The sequence below is a fragment of the Hoplias malabaricus genome, chromosome Y (genome assembly GCF_029633855.1).
Source record: "Hoplias malabaricus isolate fHopMal1 chromosome Y, fHopMal1.hap1, whole genome shotgun sequence".
NCBI classification, from domain to species: domain Eukaryota; kingdom Metazoa; phylum Chordata; class Actinopteri; order Characiformes; family Erythrinidae; genus Hoplias; species Hoplias malabaricus.
In genome coordinates, this window is record NC_089820.1 from 5,993,488 (window position 1) to 6,012,519 (window position 19,032).

The following is a 19,032-nucleotide window of genomic DNA, read 5'->3' on the forward strand; positions in this document are numbered from 1 at the left end:
TGACTGGAGTAAAATATGTGGAGTTATGATGTACCATTATTGGACATGTGTATAATGTCAAAGAGATTTGGAGTAGGCGTGTCCAAACTATGACCTAATTTAATAGGATGCTTGAATGGGTTTGTTGACTTGTGTTATTGTTGTATATCTGTGCTCTTGTATATACAGTCATCTGTATTTTCTTCTTATGGACATGTTGTATAACAAATATGCTCATGACAATTAATTTATTACAGTGTATTTATTGTCCACTAACAGTGTCCAAAATAAATAGCAACTGAATTATGTAACATATAATCATATAACATTTATTTGATTAATACAGCTTTACAGAGTTGACCAAAGGCACAACTGTTCAATTGCACAAATACCCTTCAGTTGGACAAGATAACAGATATCACAGATACCTGCAAATCCTGCAAAAAAAAAAAAAAAAAAAAAAAAAGTGATCCAAGTGTTTCCACTGAAAATGCATCAAAAGCCCTACTTTTGTTGGATCATCCTTACATGGGGTCCAAGGGCAACATCTTCTTTTATAGGAGCTCCTCTGTGATTTATATCTAGCCAAACTGGTCATGTCTTGCTTTTCTTCTTCCTCCCTTGGCTGAAGTACTTACCATTTTTTTCTGAGTGCTTTCTGTACTCAGCAGCACTCTTGGATATTTTAGTTTGTTCTGGATATAAACCTCAATGTTTTCCCAGAGCTTTTTTGACTGCTGCTTTTCACCAAATATAATCATCCAGTCCATTAATGTAATCCTTGAATACTTTACACTCAATCCAGTCAGTTAGTGCACAGATGAAGGGACACAACTTATTCATTTCTGGGCAAATTACTCTCACATTTTTTTCTTGTTTGCCCCAAAACTGAAGTAATTGCCAGTGCCCTTTCTCTACTCCAGCATCTCTTGGCTACTTAGACACCGTAAAGAAAAAACAATGCAGAAAACACACTGATTAGAAACTCAGTCTTCGGTTATTTTATTACTTCCGGATGTGAGCTTCATCAAAAAAAAAAAAATGTTTACAGGTGTACTCCGATAAACCAATCCAATGTGAATAGGACTGCATTCCTGTTATAGTCCTGTTAAAGTCAAGTTAAAGTGCAGGTTCCGGCAGGTGGGTCATCTTCTGATGTGAAGCCATCTCCAAAACCCAGGCTGGGCTGCAGGCAGGGAGTCCGGCCACACATCGGGCAGAGACTTCTCCTCTGATGGGATGCTCTCATCCACACGATCAGGTTCCGGCGCTCACCAGAGGTTATGGGCAGAGCTCCATGCATCTGCTGCCCCCGGTGGAGGAGACCCTCCATCACACGATGCTCGACTTCCACACACTCCGTCTCACTCAGAGGAACCTGCAACCAACACAAACCAATAAACATACAAACAAGAGACTGTTCACAGGTTTGGACGAATCAGACATGTTAATAATATAAATATAATCATATATAGGATTTTAAAACATACGATGGAAACATATGATGCTACTTTTTGTAGTTAAAATGATTAAATTTTTTCCCTGCAGTGTGTTCCCTGTTGTGAATGTGTTAAGTAATTTTCACTTAGACATTTAAAATCATTAGTCATTTGACTAGGGGTCTTCAAACTTTGTAACAGGGTCTGCTTGCTCTACCAGAGTTCCAGCCCCTCAGACTCAGGAACTGTAGACGAAAACTCCAACCTTGAGGAAGGGGGCAGACTTGCCCTAAATCAGAACCCAAGGCAGCTCAAGTCATAACCATCTGCTAGGGCTGGTATGGAAAATGGGTTTTTGTTTGGCATCAGTAAACGAGGCTGCTCAGCTGGTGGAACATGAGTCCATAGCTGTTTCTCAATACGTATTCTTGTCTGTACTTGTGTCCTTGTTTTCTTGGGAAACGTCATCAGTCTCAGCCCAAGTACTGTACCATTAAAAAAGTCCACATCTAGCCTAGTACAGTTCAAATAACAATAATATTGAGGATGCACTGGGACATGACTTCTGTAGACTTGAGAGAGAGTCAGATATCCCACAATGCATTTCACACTAACCTTTTTCACGCCACAGAAACAGTGACTCATTGAGTACGCTAGCGTTCCAATTAAAAAATGTCCACCGCATCCTCGGGAGTTTGTACTACTAAGTACAGCAGTTCGAACTTGATGTACTTTGTATTGAGAAACAGCCTATGAGTTCTGTAGGGTTGTGCAAGTTTTACCCTTGTTTAGAGCAAGACAGCCCCATTCCCCCAGTTTCAGGTTCCACAGGGTGTAAGGCATCCTCTCACTTAACGACAAAGTCGCCATGCTCCTCTAGGTTGCAGTTTCTTCTCCCCTATCAGGGTTCAAAGTAGAGGTCTGTTTGGGACACATTTTTTTTTAAACCTGCACCAACCCACAAATAGTGTAGGACACTAAAAGTCCATTGTGAATGCAGACCTCTATTTCAGTGTTTCAGGATCTGGAACAGGATCTGGGTCTGTAGTAGTGCAAGCTGGTTCACTTGTGACACTTTCTGTGGTGCTTTAATATAGCAGGAGCTCATAAAATGGAAAATGCTTGCTATCTGTCCTTTTTCTGTACCTCTTTCATGTCTCCGAAGTACAGGTTTCCTTCGGTGAAATCTTCTCCCAGTGAGACATTTAGAGTGACCTCAGCATTGTCATAGTGATAGCTGAGATCCACGTCTTCATGCATGGCATACTTTACAACAAAAGCCTTATGACTGTCGAGCCACTGACCACCACAATCCGGATAGAGCAATGCACACAGGGGCCGAAGGTACAGCTCTCTCAAGGGGGTCACCAGACCCTCATCAAAGCCCAGCTCGTTCAGCAGGATCTGAATTAGAATCAGTTAGGACACGGAATGTTAACCACTTGACCGAGAACCACAAAGGACCTTCTGGTGGTCCACTGGCCAATTTTAACGATTATTTTTCAATAATAGCTCTGTGGGTCTAATTATATAACAAATTAATAACGGCCTAAGCACTCATTTACTATACCATAGTTTGTTTGCCGTAGAAGGGAACCAAACCTTAGTCTGCCACATGGAGAGCTGCATTGTTAACTTCTACTGTACATCAACCATTATTTTAAGATTATCAAACTAAATGAAATTAATGATTATATACAGCACTATAATGCTAGCCAGAACTTTAACTGATGTTTGATGTTTGAATTTTAAACAACATTTCTTCTAATTCCTTATACTGAATTGGCATTCTTAAAATATGCAGCTGTTAAATTCTGCTGGCTTATATACTGCCCCATTTAAGCTCACATACTGAGCTATCATAATTCATTACATAACTATGTAATTCTGCATGTTTATTAATTACTTTTAAACAAAATATATATAAAAAAAAAAAACATTCCAGTATGGATTAATACTCATTTAGTGTAATCTAGAGTGTATTATGAAACATTTTCATCAGAATGTTATACTATATTACATATTATCAAAGAAATATCACAAATAAAATATACATTTTTACCCCATAGTTGTTCATAGTGTTTGGTCTTCCTTTTGGAGCCTCTGACTTCTCAAAATGCTCCAATTCTTCTACAAAATCCCTGCAGAAATCCTTTGTAAAGACTGGGAAACGGTACACTCTAGGAGCTGTAAACAAAAATGATTTAACAAAAATCTAATTGTGTACTATGGCTGATTTTAATCTAATTCTAAGTTATATGATAAACCTTTAAAAACTCACCTGCTTCTGAGTGGATAAGGTCCATTAGTCCTTCTTTATTGGCCCCATCAGAGTGACAGTATTTTATTATTTGTAAAAACTTAGGGGCCAGGAAAGATTCCTGCACACACACACACAGTCCATAACTAGGGCTGGATGATAATTCAATATCAATATATATTGTAATATAAAATGTTTCAATAATACGGAGCCCCTAAAAGGACTGGGGGAAAAATAAAAAAGACTATTGATTAAGCGTTCCCCCGCAAACACAATTACGTTCCCTCGCAAATACATTGCGCTCCTTTGCAAATGTTTTATGATACACAATTGTCTTTGTGGCTCAGTCAACACATCAGGACACTGCAGTTTCCAGGGAAATTCAGCCACTTGAAACAGATATTATATATGTATTTATTTATCTCGACTAACACACAGTTTCGTTGCCAGTGCGAATCGTTCATACATCTGTAACGAACTGCCTAACATCAGAGGAAGTTGTGAACAAGTTTAGATACGTTCGGTAGCATCCTGAAAGTGCTAGTCAGAACGCCGTAGCTCCACGTATCTCCATAGTAACAGGCGTATGAGACGTAGGCGGCTTAGTGAAAGAAAGTAAAAGTGTGGACGGCTGGGTTTTTTTATTGTTATTGACTGGGGTAGGGGTCAAGCTAAGTATCTTAACGAAAAACCTTTACCAAGCAAAGTCTCTTGCAAAAATCCAGTCATTCAATAACAAGATGGAGGGTGTAAGGCAGTTGCTCAACACAGAGATCTCAGGGCATGTTGCAGACTGATTTTTACAGAGACGTGGCTCCAGACTCGGCTGTGGAGCTCGCCATGCATTTCGTTTTATCTGGGAAATTCTTTTTTTTTAAAGCTGCAGTAAAAACAGGATACCATTTTCTGTACACATACACACATTACTCCAATACACTACCAATAGCTACACATTATTTTAGGTGTTCACTCTTCTTTCTCTCCCACTGTTTGGAAACTGTGTTCACTGTCTGTGTCTCTGTACTGTTCACATAACCCTTGTCCATGCGCTTGCACTTTAAATTCTTTCATCCTCATTTCATAGCAGTTAACAACACAGCAACAAACGTTTCAGTTGGTGCTCCCCAATGACACATCCATGTTTTCTGCTGAGAAGAGATGCTATGTCTTTAAATTTCAGTCCAAGATCAAAGTAAAATTCAATGAGCTGCTCTATAGTTCACCTGACACGCACATCAAGCACATAATCAACAGCAAGCACAGTACTACAGAGCCCACACAGTATTTGCAAGGGAACGCAAAACTATTTGCGAGGGAACGCAAAATCAATAGTCTTTTTTTGTTTTTTCCCCCAGTCCCTTTAGGGGCTCAATAACAATTATATTATTTCAAAACACATTTTGAATATTTTAATATACAGGGTGGGCCATTTACAGTGCCTTGCGAAAGTATTCGGCCCCCTTGAACTTTTCAACCTTTTGCCACATTTCAGACTTCAAACATAAAGATATAAAATTTTAATTTTGCGTGAAGAACCAACAACAAGTGGGACACAATCGTGAAGTGGAATGAAATGTAATGGATGTGTCAAACTTTATCAAATAAAAAACTGAAAAGTGGGGTGTGCAATATTATTCAGCCCCCTTGCATTAATACTTTGTAGCGCCACTTTTGCTGCAATTACAGCTGCAAGTCACTTGGGGTATGTCTCTATCAGTTTTGCACATTGAGAGACTGAAATTCTTGCTCATTCTTCCTTGCAAAACAGCTTGAGCTCAGTGAGGTTGGATGGAGAGCGTTTGTGAACAGCAGTCTTCAGCTCTTTCCACAGATTCTCGATTCGATTCAGGCCTGGACTTTGACTTGGCCGTTCCAACACCTGGATACGTTCATTTGTGAACCATTCCATTGTAGATTTGGCTTTATGTTTTGGATCATTGTCTTGTTGGAAGACAACTCTCCGTCTCAGTCTCAGGTCTCTTGCAGACTCCAACAGCTTTTCTTCCAGAATGGTTCTGTATTTGGCCCCATCCATCTTCCCATCAATTTTGACCATCTTCCCTGTCCCTGCTGACGAAAAGCAGGCCCAAACCATGATGCTGCCACCACCATGTTTGACAGTGGGGTTGGTGTGTTCAGGGTGATGAGCAGTGTTGGTTTTGTGCTAGACATATCATTTTGCATTGTGGCCAAACAGTTCAATTTTGGTGTCATCTGAACAGAGCACCTTCTTCCACATGTTTGGTGTCTCACAGGTGGCTTGTGGCAAACTTTAAATGATACTTTTTTATGGATATCTTTCAGAAATGGCTTTCTTCTTGCCACTCTTCCATAAAGATCTCTGCAGTTCATCCAGAGTGATCATGGGCCTCTTGGCTGCATCTCTGATCAGTCTTCTCCTTGTTCGAGATCAAAGTTTAGAGGGACGGCCGGGTCTTGGTAGATTTGCAGAGGTCTGATACTCGATCCATTTCAATATGATTGCTCTCACAGTGCTCCTTGGGATGTTTAAAGCTTGGGAAATCTTTTTGTATCCAAATCCGGCTTTAAACTTCTCCACAACAGTATCTCAGACCTGCCTGGTGTGTTCCTTCGTCTTCATGATGCTCTCTGCACTTTGAACAGAACCCTGAGACTATCACAGGGCAGGTGCATTTATACGGAGACTTGATTACACACAGGTGGATTCTATTTATCATCATCAGTCATTTGGGACAACATTGGATCATTCAGAGATCCTCACTGAACTTCTGGAGTGAGTTTGCTGCACTGAAAGTAAAGGGGCCGAATAAAATTGTACGCCCCACTTTTCAGTTTTTTATTTGTTAAAAAAGTTTGACACATCCATTACATTTCATTCCACTTCACGATTGTGTCCCATTTGTTGTTGATTCTTCACAAAAAATTAAAATGTTATATCTTTATGTTTGAAGCCTGAAATGTGGCAAAAGTTTGAAAAGTTCAAGGGGGCCGAATACTTTCGCAAGGCACTGTATATATATAATAGTAGCGCATGAAACTACGAATACTGGAAGCTTGTGCTAGCATTTCTCCTGCGGTGTTGCTATCAGTGTGTGAAGAGTGGGAGAAGAAGGTTGCATTGACAGATAACAGTGACGTTCATTGCAGGGCACTGCCTAGTTCACTGCCCTCAATTTTAAATTTAGTTTAAACGTATTAAAATTAAGAAAGCCGGCGGGTTTATGTTTGATGGTGATGTCATGTTTCTTGTTTTTTCTGGCTTTTCTGTGGCTTTTATGTTTTTTTTATATCAATATCGGAATTATATCATATTGACTGCACATTCGTTCATTTTGCATTTCTTAACATTGTCAGTATAAAACGATTCTGAGCTCTTTCCAAATTGACATAATTTTATTAAGTGATATTTATTTTTCTTATTTGATTTTGCAGCGCCAATGTCAATATTTATTCATTCATTATCTGTAACCCTTACCCAGTTCAGGGTCGCGGTGGGTCCAGAGCCTACCTGGAATCATTGGGCGCAAGGCGGGAATACACCCTGGAGGGGGCGCCAGTCCTTCACAGGGCAACACACACACACACATTCACTCACACACTCACACCTACGGACACTTTTGAGTTGCCAATCCACCTACCAACGTGGTTTTTTTTTTTTTTTTGACTGTTGGAGGAAACCGGAGCACCCGGAGGAAACCAGGTCCCTGGAGCTGTGACTGCGACACTACCTGCTGCGCCACCGTGCTGCCCCAATGTCAATGTAAACAGTGAAAATACACATTAAACCATTTACATTTTCACATCACAAATTAGTTAGATGCAATAGTCATTGCATAAAAAATGGTTAAACATCATTTAAATTAGAAATGCATTAATATGAAATTGGAAAAGCCATTGCATTTTAAAAATGTATTTCCAATTAAACAGCTTTAGATATTTTTAAATATGAAATTTCACTGCAATATTAATACTGTAATACTTATCCCTTGAATTTGATTCTACAGATAAGTGCTTTAACCTGTAAGTTGTAAACATGCTGATGAAGGGGTTTGTATACTGCTTTAATGGCCTCTTTCCTCTCAGATGATTGAAGTTCGAGATTCTTCCGTCTTTCAACTTCTGCATAAATCTATGGAAATTAGATACAAAGTACAGCTTAAAACTTTTTGCTCCAAATACCCAGAAAATAATAATAATAAAATAATTTTGTACTCACTTTTTGAAAAATGTTGTTAAACTGGGCTTCAGTTATGCAACCCAAAGACCTAAGAGTCTAAAACATGAAGAGAACATCAATTTACAGAATATCACAAAGCATCTCTCTTCTGACCTTATTGAACATGACCCCTACCGAAGTCAGTCATGAAAACTGACATGAACCTATGTACACACTTATTCTCACAAGTCATAAATATTTTATTAATACCAGTTTACCCTTGAAAAAGTTATGAGAGCAGTTGCTTATTGTAATTAGACCTTATTTGTGTATAATTATATCCGTTTTAAGCTTATGAAGGTGTAATGTGGCATAAAATGTGTGGATATTATAGCGATAGATATTTAATTTAGACAACAGTGTCTGGAAAGGGAGAAAGACATTCTGTGAACATGAAGGGCACTTCTGAGGCGTTTCACTTGAGAGAGTTCAGCGACAGCACGTTAAATCCATTCGCTAGAGCTTACGTTTTGATAGTCTTTCCTAAACAGTTCTTCTGAAGTGAACCGAACATGAAGCTTATAGTCCTCCAGGAAAATATTATCGGTGTAATAACAAATGCAGCTGTAGAATTTTTGCATTATGTCTTCTGATATAAGCTTCTGGCAAATTTACATGATATAAGTCGGCCGATTATGTTTCTTTAGACGTGATAGACTCCAGAGAAAATATTGAAGAAACGTCTGTTTGAATGTGTATTTTCTGGTGTAGCTCGGCGACTCCAGGCAGCTGCAACCGTAACCGAAGAGTCCACCATAGGCTGTGTTCCAATCCCCTGTGCCCTTGTAGACTCTCTTGAAGTACAGGGAAGTTTCTGTAGACTGCAATCAGCAGTCTCTGTTTTGTAAACTATGTTTAATTGGTGAAAAACTTGAATTTGGTATATTTTATAAACACTTTAAAATTATAAACTTAAATTTAAATATAAACTGAAACTCTTTTCCTGTGAAATCCATGGTTAATTCAGCAAGACAATGCTAGGCTTCATTATCCGCGCGCTACAACATTGTGGCTTTGTACGTACAGCCTAAGAACGTCGTTTCTCCCTACTAAGGGTACTTCGTCCTGGCTTTTGTTTGGATTGGGATTGCGCCCTGACGTATATTTGTTTTGGAGCGACCGGTAATAGCGTCCGGCGGCAACGCTCAGCTGTGGTAAAGGTACGATTGTATCAGAATATTTAGCCATTTTCTGGAAAACAAAAACGAAGCCTTTAACCTATCCCATACGGAAATAACGGTTTTGAACCCAATACGATTAATACTATGTTTTTTTTTTCGTGTTCATGTTACGAAGCTAAAGTTAATTTAGCACCTTTAATTGAATAAGTTGTTCCACCTTAAATACCTTTGCCAGTAGGATTTTCTGTTATTCGCCGGCTTACTATTCTAATTTTCAACTGCACGTTCAGTGCGCAGTGCATCTGTAGTGTCCATTGTTATTAGACAAGTTCTTATTTCAGTTTTTCTGGTCCACCTTAATGGCTTAAGAGTTACATTCTGCCCAGTTTAAGGTGGAGCGCAATTCTCAAGCGGCATGTGAACTCTAAAATCTCTAAAGACTACTGCCGGATAACTTAAGCCGATAATTGTACATGGTCCAATGTCCGTCTTCTCTCTGTTCTGTGTGTATGGGTGAGAGAGAGAGAGAGAGAGAGAGAGAGAGAGAGAGAGAGAGAGAGAGATGCTGTGTAGTTGCTGTGTTTTGTCTGTTTTCTGAGACCGTGTTTGGTACTGATTACATTTTGGTATTAGATGTTAGAACGTGTAGTAATGTTCAGTTGCTAGTGTAGGTAGTGAGATGCTGAGTGTGTGGTGTGTTAGTTTTTAGGGGCTGGAGGTGTGTGTGTGTAATAACTGTGTTGTGTTTATATTTTCTGTATGATTTCTGTGTGGTCAGGTGTTGGTGTGTTGTGTGCAATGCTGAGTGTGGATGCTCTGCAGGTGCAGGAGGAGGTGGAGGTGATGGACTCGAGCTCCAGTCGACTAGGAGATATCTACACCCTTGTGTCTGAGGGCTGTTACCCACAGACCATGAACCCCATCAGGAAGAAGAACCTCAAGCGATATGCTCAGAAATTCATCGTTGAAGGTGAGTGACCTCAATAATTTTCTGGTCCAAGTGACTCATGAATCAACACAGAGTCCAGTGACTTGTAAATTGATTCATAATTCCTTTCTATTGACTGGTTAATTGACTCAGATCCAAATACCATTTGCTCAAAGCCTGCTCATCTTTTGGGATTTATCAGTGAAAAAAAAATGCATTGGTCAGACTAGTTTTCTATTTAATTGTTAGTGTGATTCTTTTTCTTTTTTCTGTCTTCAGATGGCCGGCTGTACTATGTGGGGCCGAAGAAAGAGGAGAAGCGTGAAGTGGTGATTGAGGCAGAGCGAAAGAGGCAAATATTTCTGGATTGTCATTTCAATGAGATCGGACATCATCTGGGCCAGAAGAAGACTGTTCACCGGATCCAGAGCAAGTATTATTGGCTTGGCATCATCAAGGATGTGGTGGACTGGGTTAGTGCTCTGATTTAAATGATTTCTCTGTACATGGGTCCCGTTTTTTTAATATTGTGTAGGGGTTTGTGATTTAGTAAGAAATGTAATCATCTAGAGTTTAAATAACATTAGAATATTAATTAGAATATTATCTGTTCTTGGAAATCAATACTTATGGTAAGTTTTCTTTGGTCTCTTAGTCTGGACTACAGCAGAAAATGATCAGTATGTTTCTGTTCCTCTAAGGGTTCATATTAACTTACTAGTTGTAGTGATCGACCGATATATCGTCCGGCTGATTAATCGGGCCGATTTTTGGCATTTTTTATATAATCAGTATCGGCCGATATATTCGCACAAGAGGCAGATATTTACATAATGCACAGAGGCAATGCTGTGAGCAGCTCCATCATTCTGGCTGTTAGAGCGCCCCTTGCGTCCATTTTGTCATCTTACAGGCAGACATGATTGAGCACGAGTACAAGCCTCCAACTTGTAGCTGCACGCCGTCTCATCTGAGAAAATGGTATGGATTATTTTCTCTTCTTGAGCTCTCACTATTAGTTACTGGCTGCTCTTTGTAACCTACACTCAATAATCTGCATCATAAACGACTGAGATGATAGTTGTAACCTAGAAACCCAGTGTTATTTAGCCTCTTATTTCGCTCCAATTAATTTACACAGTTAATGTGCCAAATTAAAGCTTAAAGTCACTGATTTTCATTGATTTAATCATTTTATATATAATCCCACTGATAAATAAGTATTTTTGCTGTTATTGGAAATTGTTATGAATAAATATTAGTGACAGTACAGATTTTTCAGATTTTTCACTGCGCCATATTTGAGTCAATGTGTACATATCATACACCAATCGAACAGTCAGACTCTCAGGATCATGAGGTTATACGCTAAAATGTAGGTCTAAGGAATTAAAGCTGAAAAAATAAGATATTCCAAACTTCAGGTTTCTTCCTCATCGATGACAAAACCGCTGCTTCTCGAAGCCTGAAGAGCCCACAAGCGGCTCACACACAAAGTTAGCAAAGCAGCGCTTACCTTAGATAGTCCCCTTCAAAACGAGACTAAATCCGAGTCTCTCTGTCAAACCGTTCGTGAGTAATCCTCATGTTTGCGTCAAGAGTACTGGCCGAAAAAATAGTACACATTTTCAAGAACTAATTAAAATATGATCCCCGTGGACCAGTGTCACACCTACAGCCGCGTAGCTTAGGCTCTCAAATTTCCAACGACATGTCAACCAAGTCTGTGGACCAGTCAGGGGCAGAGTTATGGTGATGTGCACCAAGGAGGAGGGACAAACACGCAGCATATGTTTTCAGCACCAGACACATCTCGTATCTTCACATCATAGACAATTGCCTTCAGATGACCCCAAAGATGAAAGTCTTTGTACCCCATATAATCACACCATACCATCAAGATGTGCAGCACCTGAAACTGATACTGGAAGCCTGTGTTAGCATTTCTCCTGCGGTGTTGCTATCAGTGTGTGAAGAGTGGGAGAAGAGAGTTGCTTTGACAATCCAACACAATGGGCAGCACTTTGAACACATTTTATAAGTGGTCAGAAACTTGTAAATAACTCATGAAAGAATAAAGTTACCAAGCACACTATTGTTTTTCTTGTGAAATTCCCAATAAGTTTGATGTGTTACATGACCCACTTCCCATTGAAAAAAAAACAAAGGTTGGATCCAAAATGGCTGACTTCAAAATGGCCGCCATGGTCACCACCCACCTTGAAAAGTTTCCCCTCTCCCATATACTAATGTGCCACAAACAGGAAGTTAATATCACCAACCATTCCCGTTTTATTAAGGTGTATCCATATAAATGGCCCACCATGTATAACAAAAAAATATTACCCACCTATGGAGCAGGAATAGAGCTATATCCTCATCTCAGTTCATGCTTTTCAATGCTTGGAGGTCTCTTTTGTTGCCTAAAAACTTCCATCTGCCATGAGCAGAGAGTGAAAGCCTAGCATACCGGACCGCAACCCTTTTTTTTTTTTTAAACCCGTTTACAGACACTGGCGCTTTATAAACAGATTAGACTGCTTTGGTTGCATGGTCAAAAGACACATTTTGGTAAATGGATCGACTTCTCAAAAGTGTCCACAGGTTTGAGCCTTGCGACCAGTGTCTCCGGGTAGACTCCAGACCCAGACAATAAATTCATTTTTTCAATGTCAGTAAACGCTTATCCAGTTCAGGGTTACAGTGTGTCCAGAACACCAGGAGGAAACCCTCACAGACACAGGGTCACACCACACGGACACACCAAATTCCACACAGACAGTTACCCGGAGCGGGGCTCAAACTCACAACCCCAACTTTTGGTTGAGTTTCATTGGATTGGACCATGAATCATTGTTTACTCATGTTTTTGTAAGTCCTGCTAATTGTGTGCACAATGATGTAGACAAAAGTCAATCTGTCCACCTGATTGGACAAAAATTTTGACAAATTTAGACACACTCGAGAGATGAGTTTGATCATAGAGATACACCAGTCAGTGAAAATTGGCTGCAACTCTGTTGAATATGAGATTGTTGTCTGAACCCCTAAAGTTTAAGAGACAGATGTTAAAATGATTACAAATATCCTGAATATACTCTCCTTATCAATAACAACATTTATATAATATATTCTTAATGGTGCAATAAGCCATTTTAGCCAACAAAGCATAGCAAACAATATTTATGACAGTGATTTGATTTTTATATTTATTCTGTGAAATGCCACTCATATAAGAAGAAAAATCTAATTGTTTTATTGTCTGTACATTTTTGTCCTCTGTAGAGTGTATGGCCAGGTTTATAAGACTGTAGAAGAGAATCCCTTATACATCCAAACCACTATGTGTCAGTATATTGACAATTTTATAATGTGAAGAAGAATCACTGCAAAAAAATAAAAGTGTTCTCTTTTTATGGCATTTTATACTAATAGTGCTTGTCTATCCCTATGTTTGTAGATAAAGTTGTGTGAAACGTGTCAGCATGCTGAGCGGAGTAAGATCATGGCTCGAACAGTGCGCCCGATTAAAGTTGATGGTCCCTGGGAGATTGTGGCTGTTGAATCAATAGGTGAGAGTGTTGACCTCTAAAAAAATCCTGTGTGATATCGAAAAACATCTGGAAAGTTGAATTTCCTACGCATTGCTCTTGAATTAAGAAAACTAGCTGAACATAAATGCAATAAAAGCACATAAGGTGATTAACAGTAATATTTATAGCAGTAATATTTACTTTGTTTTTACATAAATGTTAATTAATGTAAATTCCTAGGTAGGAATTAATTTTATTTGTAATACATTTTGGAATTTTTACAATGCTCTATCTTAATAGTAAATATGTATATTAAATATGAATGAATAGGGCGACATAACCACAGCAGGTAGTGTCACAGGGACCTGGAGGTTGTGGGTTCGATTCCCACTCCGGGGGACTGTCTGTGAGGAGTTGGTGTGTTCTCCCCATGTCCACGTGGGTTTCCTCCGGGTGCTCCGGTTTCCTCCCACAGTCCAAAAAAAGGTGGATTGGCGACTCAAAAATGTTCGTAGGTGTGAGTGAATGTGTGTGTGTGTGTGTGTGTGTGTCTGTGTTGCCCTGTGAATGACTGGCGCCCCCTCCAGGGTGTATTCCCGCCTTACGCCCAATGATTCCAGGTAGGCTCTGGACACACCGCGACCCTGAACTGGATAAGCGGTTACAGATAATGAATGAATGAATATAACAGAAAATAAACCATTAAAAGTTTACCATTTGTTTTACAGTAGTTAAATTGGTAAACTGGAAATCCAATATGAGACTAAATTTGAAACCATTCTGTTTTTATTTAAAAATGCAGGTCCATTCCCAAGCTCCAGTCCTGGAGGGAATACACACATTGTCATCATCATGGATTACTTCAGTAAATGGGTGGAGGCTTTTCCGGTCCAGAAAAACAATTCCCTCTGTGTAGCAAGATGTATTTCATCATCCATTTACAGGTAATGAGCACATTGAAGAAACCTTGTTTTTTCCTTCATCTGTTATTATTTGTAATTTGGAAATACCACCTGCCATGTTCACTGAATCAAATCCAGGACAAACAGAGAACAGGTAAATTCAATCATTCATTCGTTAACATATTTTGCAAGACAAGAAGGTCAATTTTTCACGCTGCAGATACTGAAGTTATCTTTTGACAGCAACAGTTTGTTCCAGTAATTTTGGGCTTCTGAGGCAATTCCTCATATTCATCCACATTTTAATATTTTATAGGTATGGACCAGCGAAGGCTATATTTTGCTCTCAGAATGCAGACTTCTGTGAAGAGGTAAGAATCAGTCATTTGTAATGCACTGGAATTTGTTAAATTCATTTAAAGTTTGTCTTTGTTGAAATAATAGTTAGACAGACAGACACACACACACACACACACACACACACAAACAGTTAGCTAATTCAATGCCATCCATTAAGTTTGGGTGGAACTGATCATTCAAAATCAGTACTTCTCATGCCTGTCATCAGCAATGTTCCAGCATTTAATGTAAAGCTATTGAGTCCAATTGCTAATCTCTGGGTAGTAGTTCTGGTGCAAAATAAAGAAGCAAAGGTTTTTGACACCAAACCTGTCTTAACTGATTAACAACATTTAAGAAATATATTGTGTGATTTTTCACTGAAATGCATCTCTTTTAGGTCACGAATCAGCTGTCTGAGAGGTGGAACATTAGTCAGAAAGTGACTACAGCAGACATGCCACAGCGCAATGCTCTATTTGACCGCAGCAGTGGTCTACTGAAGGATGCATTAGAGCAAGTGGTGGCAGAGAAGAAGTTGGAATGGGATGATTTCCTAGACCCAGTTTTATCCTCTTTCCGGACCTCTGTTAATCACATGACTAAGTTTACACCCTATTGCTTGATGTTCAACAGAAAAGTCAGCACACCTGACAAGGTATGTTTCTGTTATGTTTTCTATTGTAGGAGTTGTCAAAATATGGATTTATTCATTTTGATAATTCAGTATTGACTGGGTTCATAGGAACATGAAGATGAAAATCACATGATTTCAACAGGGTGAACAACAGCTTTCAGTTTTCATCATTGACATTCAGAGACAGCAGCAATAGCAGCATGTTCCATCCAGTTACTGTATATATTCTATATGTCCAAAGGTTTAGACACCTTTGAATAGGAGCAGCTGCACATGTTTAAGGTCACCATTATCAATGTCAGGCATGTGCTAGAAAGGTATAATATGCCGATGTTTCTTTCTGTTCTACCCCCCCCTCCCACATGAAGCTGGATCTGTTGAACTATGATCAGGAACTTGGCAGATTCTCTCTCAGTGATGAAACCGAGGGCACCTTTCTCTCTGCTCTCCAGGATCACCAAGACAAACTCAAACAAATGGTAAGTTACATGAGTAGGTTTTTTTTAATTAATATTTAATTATTTTGCTATGTTATTGAATAATTTCTGGATCACAAGCTTTCCTCCAAGGCATCCCAGATTTATTAGCTGGAGCTTCGTCATTCCAGAGAACACATTTCCACTGCTCCTAAGCAAACATGCTAAAAGATTGTTATCACTTTACATTTTGAACTTTTTCCTGAGACATTTATTTGCCTGATTTCAGGTGTTCTCCAATATGAACGCTGCTTACAAAGAAGAGAAGAAAAACTCTAAGCGACGAGGTAGAAACATGTCATCTATAACACTCACTGTCACGGAGCCCCTGTGCTCCTCAGATGAGCCTCCATCACCGAAAAAGCTGAAGGAGGGGCTGATCTTGACCTTCCCTATGGAGACAGTGCTCAGCAGCATCCAGACTTTGACAGATGACAAAAAAAATGGGCTGGAATACACATTGCCTGGGTCGGATGTACACTGAACCCTGTACCCGTGGAAGTGCACTTGAATTGCTGAGATCCAACTGTTTCTGAAAGAGAAAGAGCTTACAGTTATTGCTTCTACTCTTCTGGGAAGGTTTGACACTAGATATTGGAATATTACTGTGAGGATTTGGTTGTATTCAGCCATGAGAACATTCGTTAGGTCAGGTGCTGATAATGGATGTTTAGTTCTAGATAACAAATGCCACTCAGACTGAATGTAACAGATGGAGCTTCAACGCTTCAGAGAGCACAGTCTTACTATTCACAGCGCAGTGCTGGGCGTCTACTCCACAAGCTGATCCTAGGCATTGAGCATGGTGGGGTTAATTTTCAAATACGGTGAAAAATGTTATAATAATATACACCATTACCAATTGGAAAAGGTAACAGTATATTAGACAGTTTCCACTCTTGAGGTTTTTGGCAGATGATGTGGAGTCACAGTTAGTTAAGAAGAACTGGACCTAGCACTGTGCCCAGGAACAGTGTGAATGGAGCTGATCATGGTTTTATTATTCTGGTGCTAAGTTAGTCTTATTCAGAGTCTATCTAAATGTATTTATACCCTTCATGTTTCAAAATTCTTTCCACCTTCAGTATTATCACCAGAAAGTGGTTTCATATTCAAATCTCACTCTAGAGACATTACAGGACCAGCAGAGAAGGAAAAAAGGTTTGTTGACAATAGACAAAACAATTTTTTTTACTTTATAAATGAATGGAGAATATTCTAGAGGCCCAGATGCATAGGTTGGCCATTGAAAAATGGTCAGTACGTCATATGTCATGTTCAGAATTCAGAACTGTTGCCAGACTGTTATTATTTATTTATGACTAACATTTCATTAGTTCAGTTTTTTAATTTAATAATTTAAACCATATAGTGTGATTTGTGGATACCCTTCTGAAATGAAGGGTGTAAATAGGGGTTGTCCCCAATTTGCTGCCATGACATTACTTTGAAGACTTGATGGCAGCCACAAAAACATCAGTGAGGTCAGTTATTGCTAGTGATTTGTGGTTCTTGCACTTACTCTGGCACATATTGCACCTGATCACCTCAGAGAAGTTATACCCCTCTATAGAAGACACATGGCCTTGAAAATGGTAAACATGGTAAGCCTCATGAAAGTGTGTGTGTGTTCACTGCCACGGATGGATTAAATGTGGAGTGAAAATACGTTGTACAATGAGAGTAAAGCATGTTTATCACATTTATTCTATTAACAATGCTTTTCTTTGGGTATAATACAAGATGTACTTGGAATAGTAGCTTCAATAGTTTAAACTATCTGCAGTTTCTAATTTGAAAAACTGTCCATAAATATTTGGGCATAATGAATAACAGCTTTATAGACTGAATTAGTTATATTTTACTCAACGTTGCCTCATATAAGTTGACTAAAAACATATTGATCTGTGGTGTTAAGGTTAATACATTTTTAATAAAAACACCTCAGCTAAATGCTAACATAATGTTATAGTTTGTCTGTCTTTCTTTTTTTTTTTGTCTTTTTATTAAAATAACATTGTTTTTATACTTTTTTTTTTTTTTTTTTTTTAAGTTTGGCAGTTTATTTCCTTTTTGTTTGCCATTCTTTTTTCACAACTCAGCACTAATGGACGGTTAGTAGCTGCTAAAACTGATGCAATCTGAAGCTCTGCTGTGGAAACCTGAGTGAGATGTTCAGTTGCAACAAAAACCGCCCAAGTTGCCTAAGATAGTGTAAAGTAATTTAACTTAACTTTGATAAGCCTGTGAGTCACACAGTGGCCTGTTAATTATTTAGTGTATGAGTTCATGAACATGACTCATTCAAACTATGGTTTTATTGATAGAGTGTGTGTTGTTTTTATGTAAATCTATGACAAAGTGCATGTCTCTATAGCATTAAGCCGAATGAAAATATATCCCTTTTGGCTCACATTGCTGTCAATTGGACATAAAGGACACCAGATTATTCATAAAAATAGTGAGAAAAGCTACTCAAACTATTTTCTGAAAAGCAGGGGTGTGTTGTAAAATGCACTAAAACTAAAGATATATTAACTTCACTTGAATTTTATTTAAGTAAAAAAAAAAAGTACAACAAAAAAGATTTCCAATATTCTTATTGACCAATGTAATTATTCTTATTTAAAAAAAAATCAGATGGACATGCTTATAGAGAATGAAAGAATGAATTAATTCAAGATATGATTGTATTGTAGACTTTCAGCTTTGGCTAGGTATGGCCTTTTCCTCACATTATCTTATGACAAATTAAGGAGATGAAAACCTAGGGTGCTGATCTTGTATTTGGTAGCTGTTAGAGGTGTCAATGCAAGCGAAGGAGGCATTGGTTGTGTTAAAAAAAAAACTTCAAAGAGATACATGTAGTGTGTGTATATATATATATGGTAGTGTCGCAGTCACACAGCTCCAGGGGCCTGGAGGTTGTGGATTCGATTCCCGCTCTGGGTGACTGTTTGTGAGGAGTTTGGTGTGTTCTCCCCGTGTCCGCGTGGGTTTCCTCCGGTTGCTCCGGTTTCCTCCCACAGTCCAAAAACACACGTTGGTAGTTGGATTGGCGACTCAAAAGTGTCCGTAGGTGTTGGTGTGTGAGTGAATGTGTGTGTGTGTGTGTGTGTGTTGCCCTGTGAAGGACTGGCGCCCCCTCCAGGGTGTATTCCTGCCTTGCGCCCAATGATTCCAGGTAGACTCTGGACCCACTGCGACCCTAAACTGGATA

General features: G+C 39.0%; 2 protein-coding genes across 7 annotated transcripts; one reads left to right on the plus strand and one right to left on the minus strand.

Moving 5' to 3' along the window:
- Window positions 1–328: 328 nt before the first annotated feature.
- Window positions 329–9,276, minus strand: ogfod2 (2-oxoglutarate and iron-dependent oxygenase domain containing 2). Of its 4 annotated transcripts, none has more exons than XM_066657659.1 (7): window positions 9,224–9,276; window positions 7,877–7,933; window positions 7,679–7,789; window positions 3,700–3,799; window positions 3,481–3,605; window positions 2,565–2,822; window positions 329–1,357 (listed from the first exon to the last, which is right to left on the minus strand). In XM_066657659.1, the coding sequence occupies exons 4-7, from the start codon at window positions 3,722–3,724 to the stop codon at window positions 1,094–1,096; spliced, it is 672 nt and encodes a 223-aa protein (XP_066513756.1). In that variant the 5' UTR covers window positions 3,725–3,799; window positions 7,679–7,789; window positions 7,877–7,933; window positions 9,224–9,276; the 3' UTR covers window positions 329–1,093. The 4 variants fall into 4 exon arrangements, with proteins under 4 accessions (XP_066513756.1, XP_066513754.1, XP_066513757.1 ...); XM_066657657.1 differs by lacking the exon at window positions 9,224–9,276 and adding an exon at window positions 8,344–8,652; XM_066657660.1 differs by lacking the exons at window positions 7,679–7,789; window positions 7,877–7,933; window positions 9,224–9,276 and adding an exon at window positions 4,145–4,162.
- On the plus strand, window positions 8,920–17,728 carry zgc:113436 (uncharacterized protein LOC503528 homolog). Of its 3 annotated transcripts, none has more exons than XM_066657656.1 (9): window positions 8,920–9,036; window positions 9,820–9,967; window positions 10,205–10,398; window positions 13,386–13,497; window positions 14,261–14,402; window positions 14,677–14,731; window positions 15,100–15,357; window positions 15,705–15,815; window positions 16,042–17,728. In XM_066657656.1, exons 2-9 carry the CDS (start codon window positions 9,841–9,843, stop codon window positions 16,294–16,296), a joined length of 1,254 nt encoding a protein of 417 aa, XP_066513753.1. In that variant the 5' UTR covers window positions 8,920–9,036; window positions 9,820–9,840; the 3' UTR covers window positions 16,297–17,728. The 3 variants fall into 3 exon arrangements, with proteins under 3 accessions (XP_066513753.1, XP_066513752.1, XP_066513751.1); XM_066657655.1 differs by having other exon boundaries at window positions 8,975–9,036; window positions 9,776–9,967; XM_066657654.1 differs by lacking the exon at window positions 8,920–9,036 and having other exon boundaries at window positions 9,748–9,967.
- The last annotated feature ends 1,304 nt before the right edge of the window (window positions 17,729–19,032 follow it).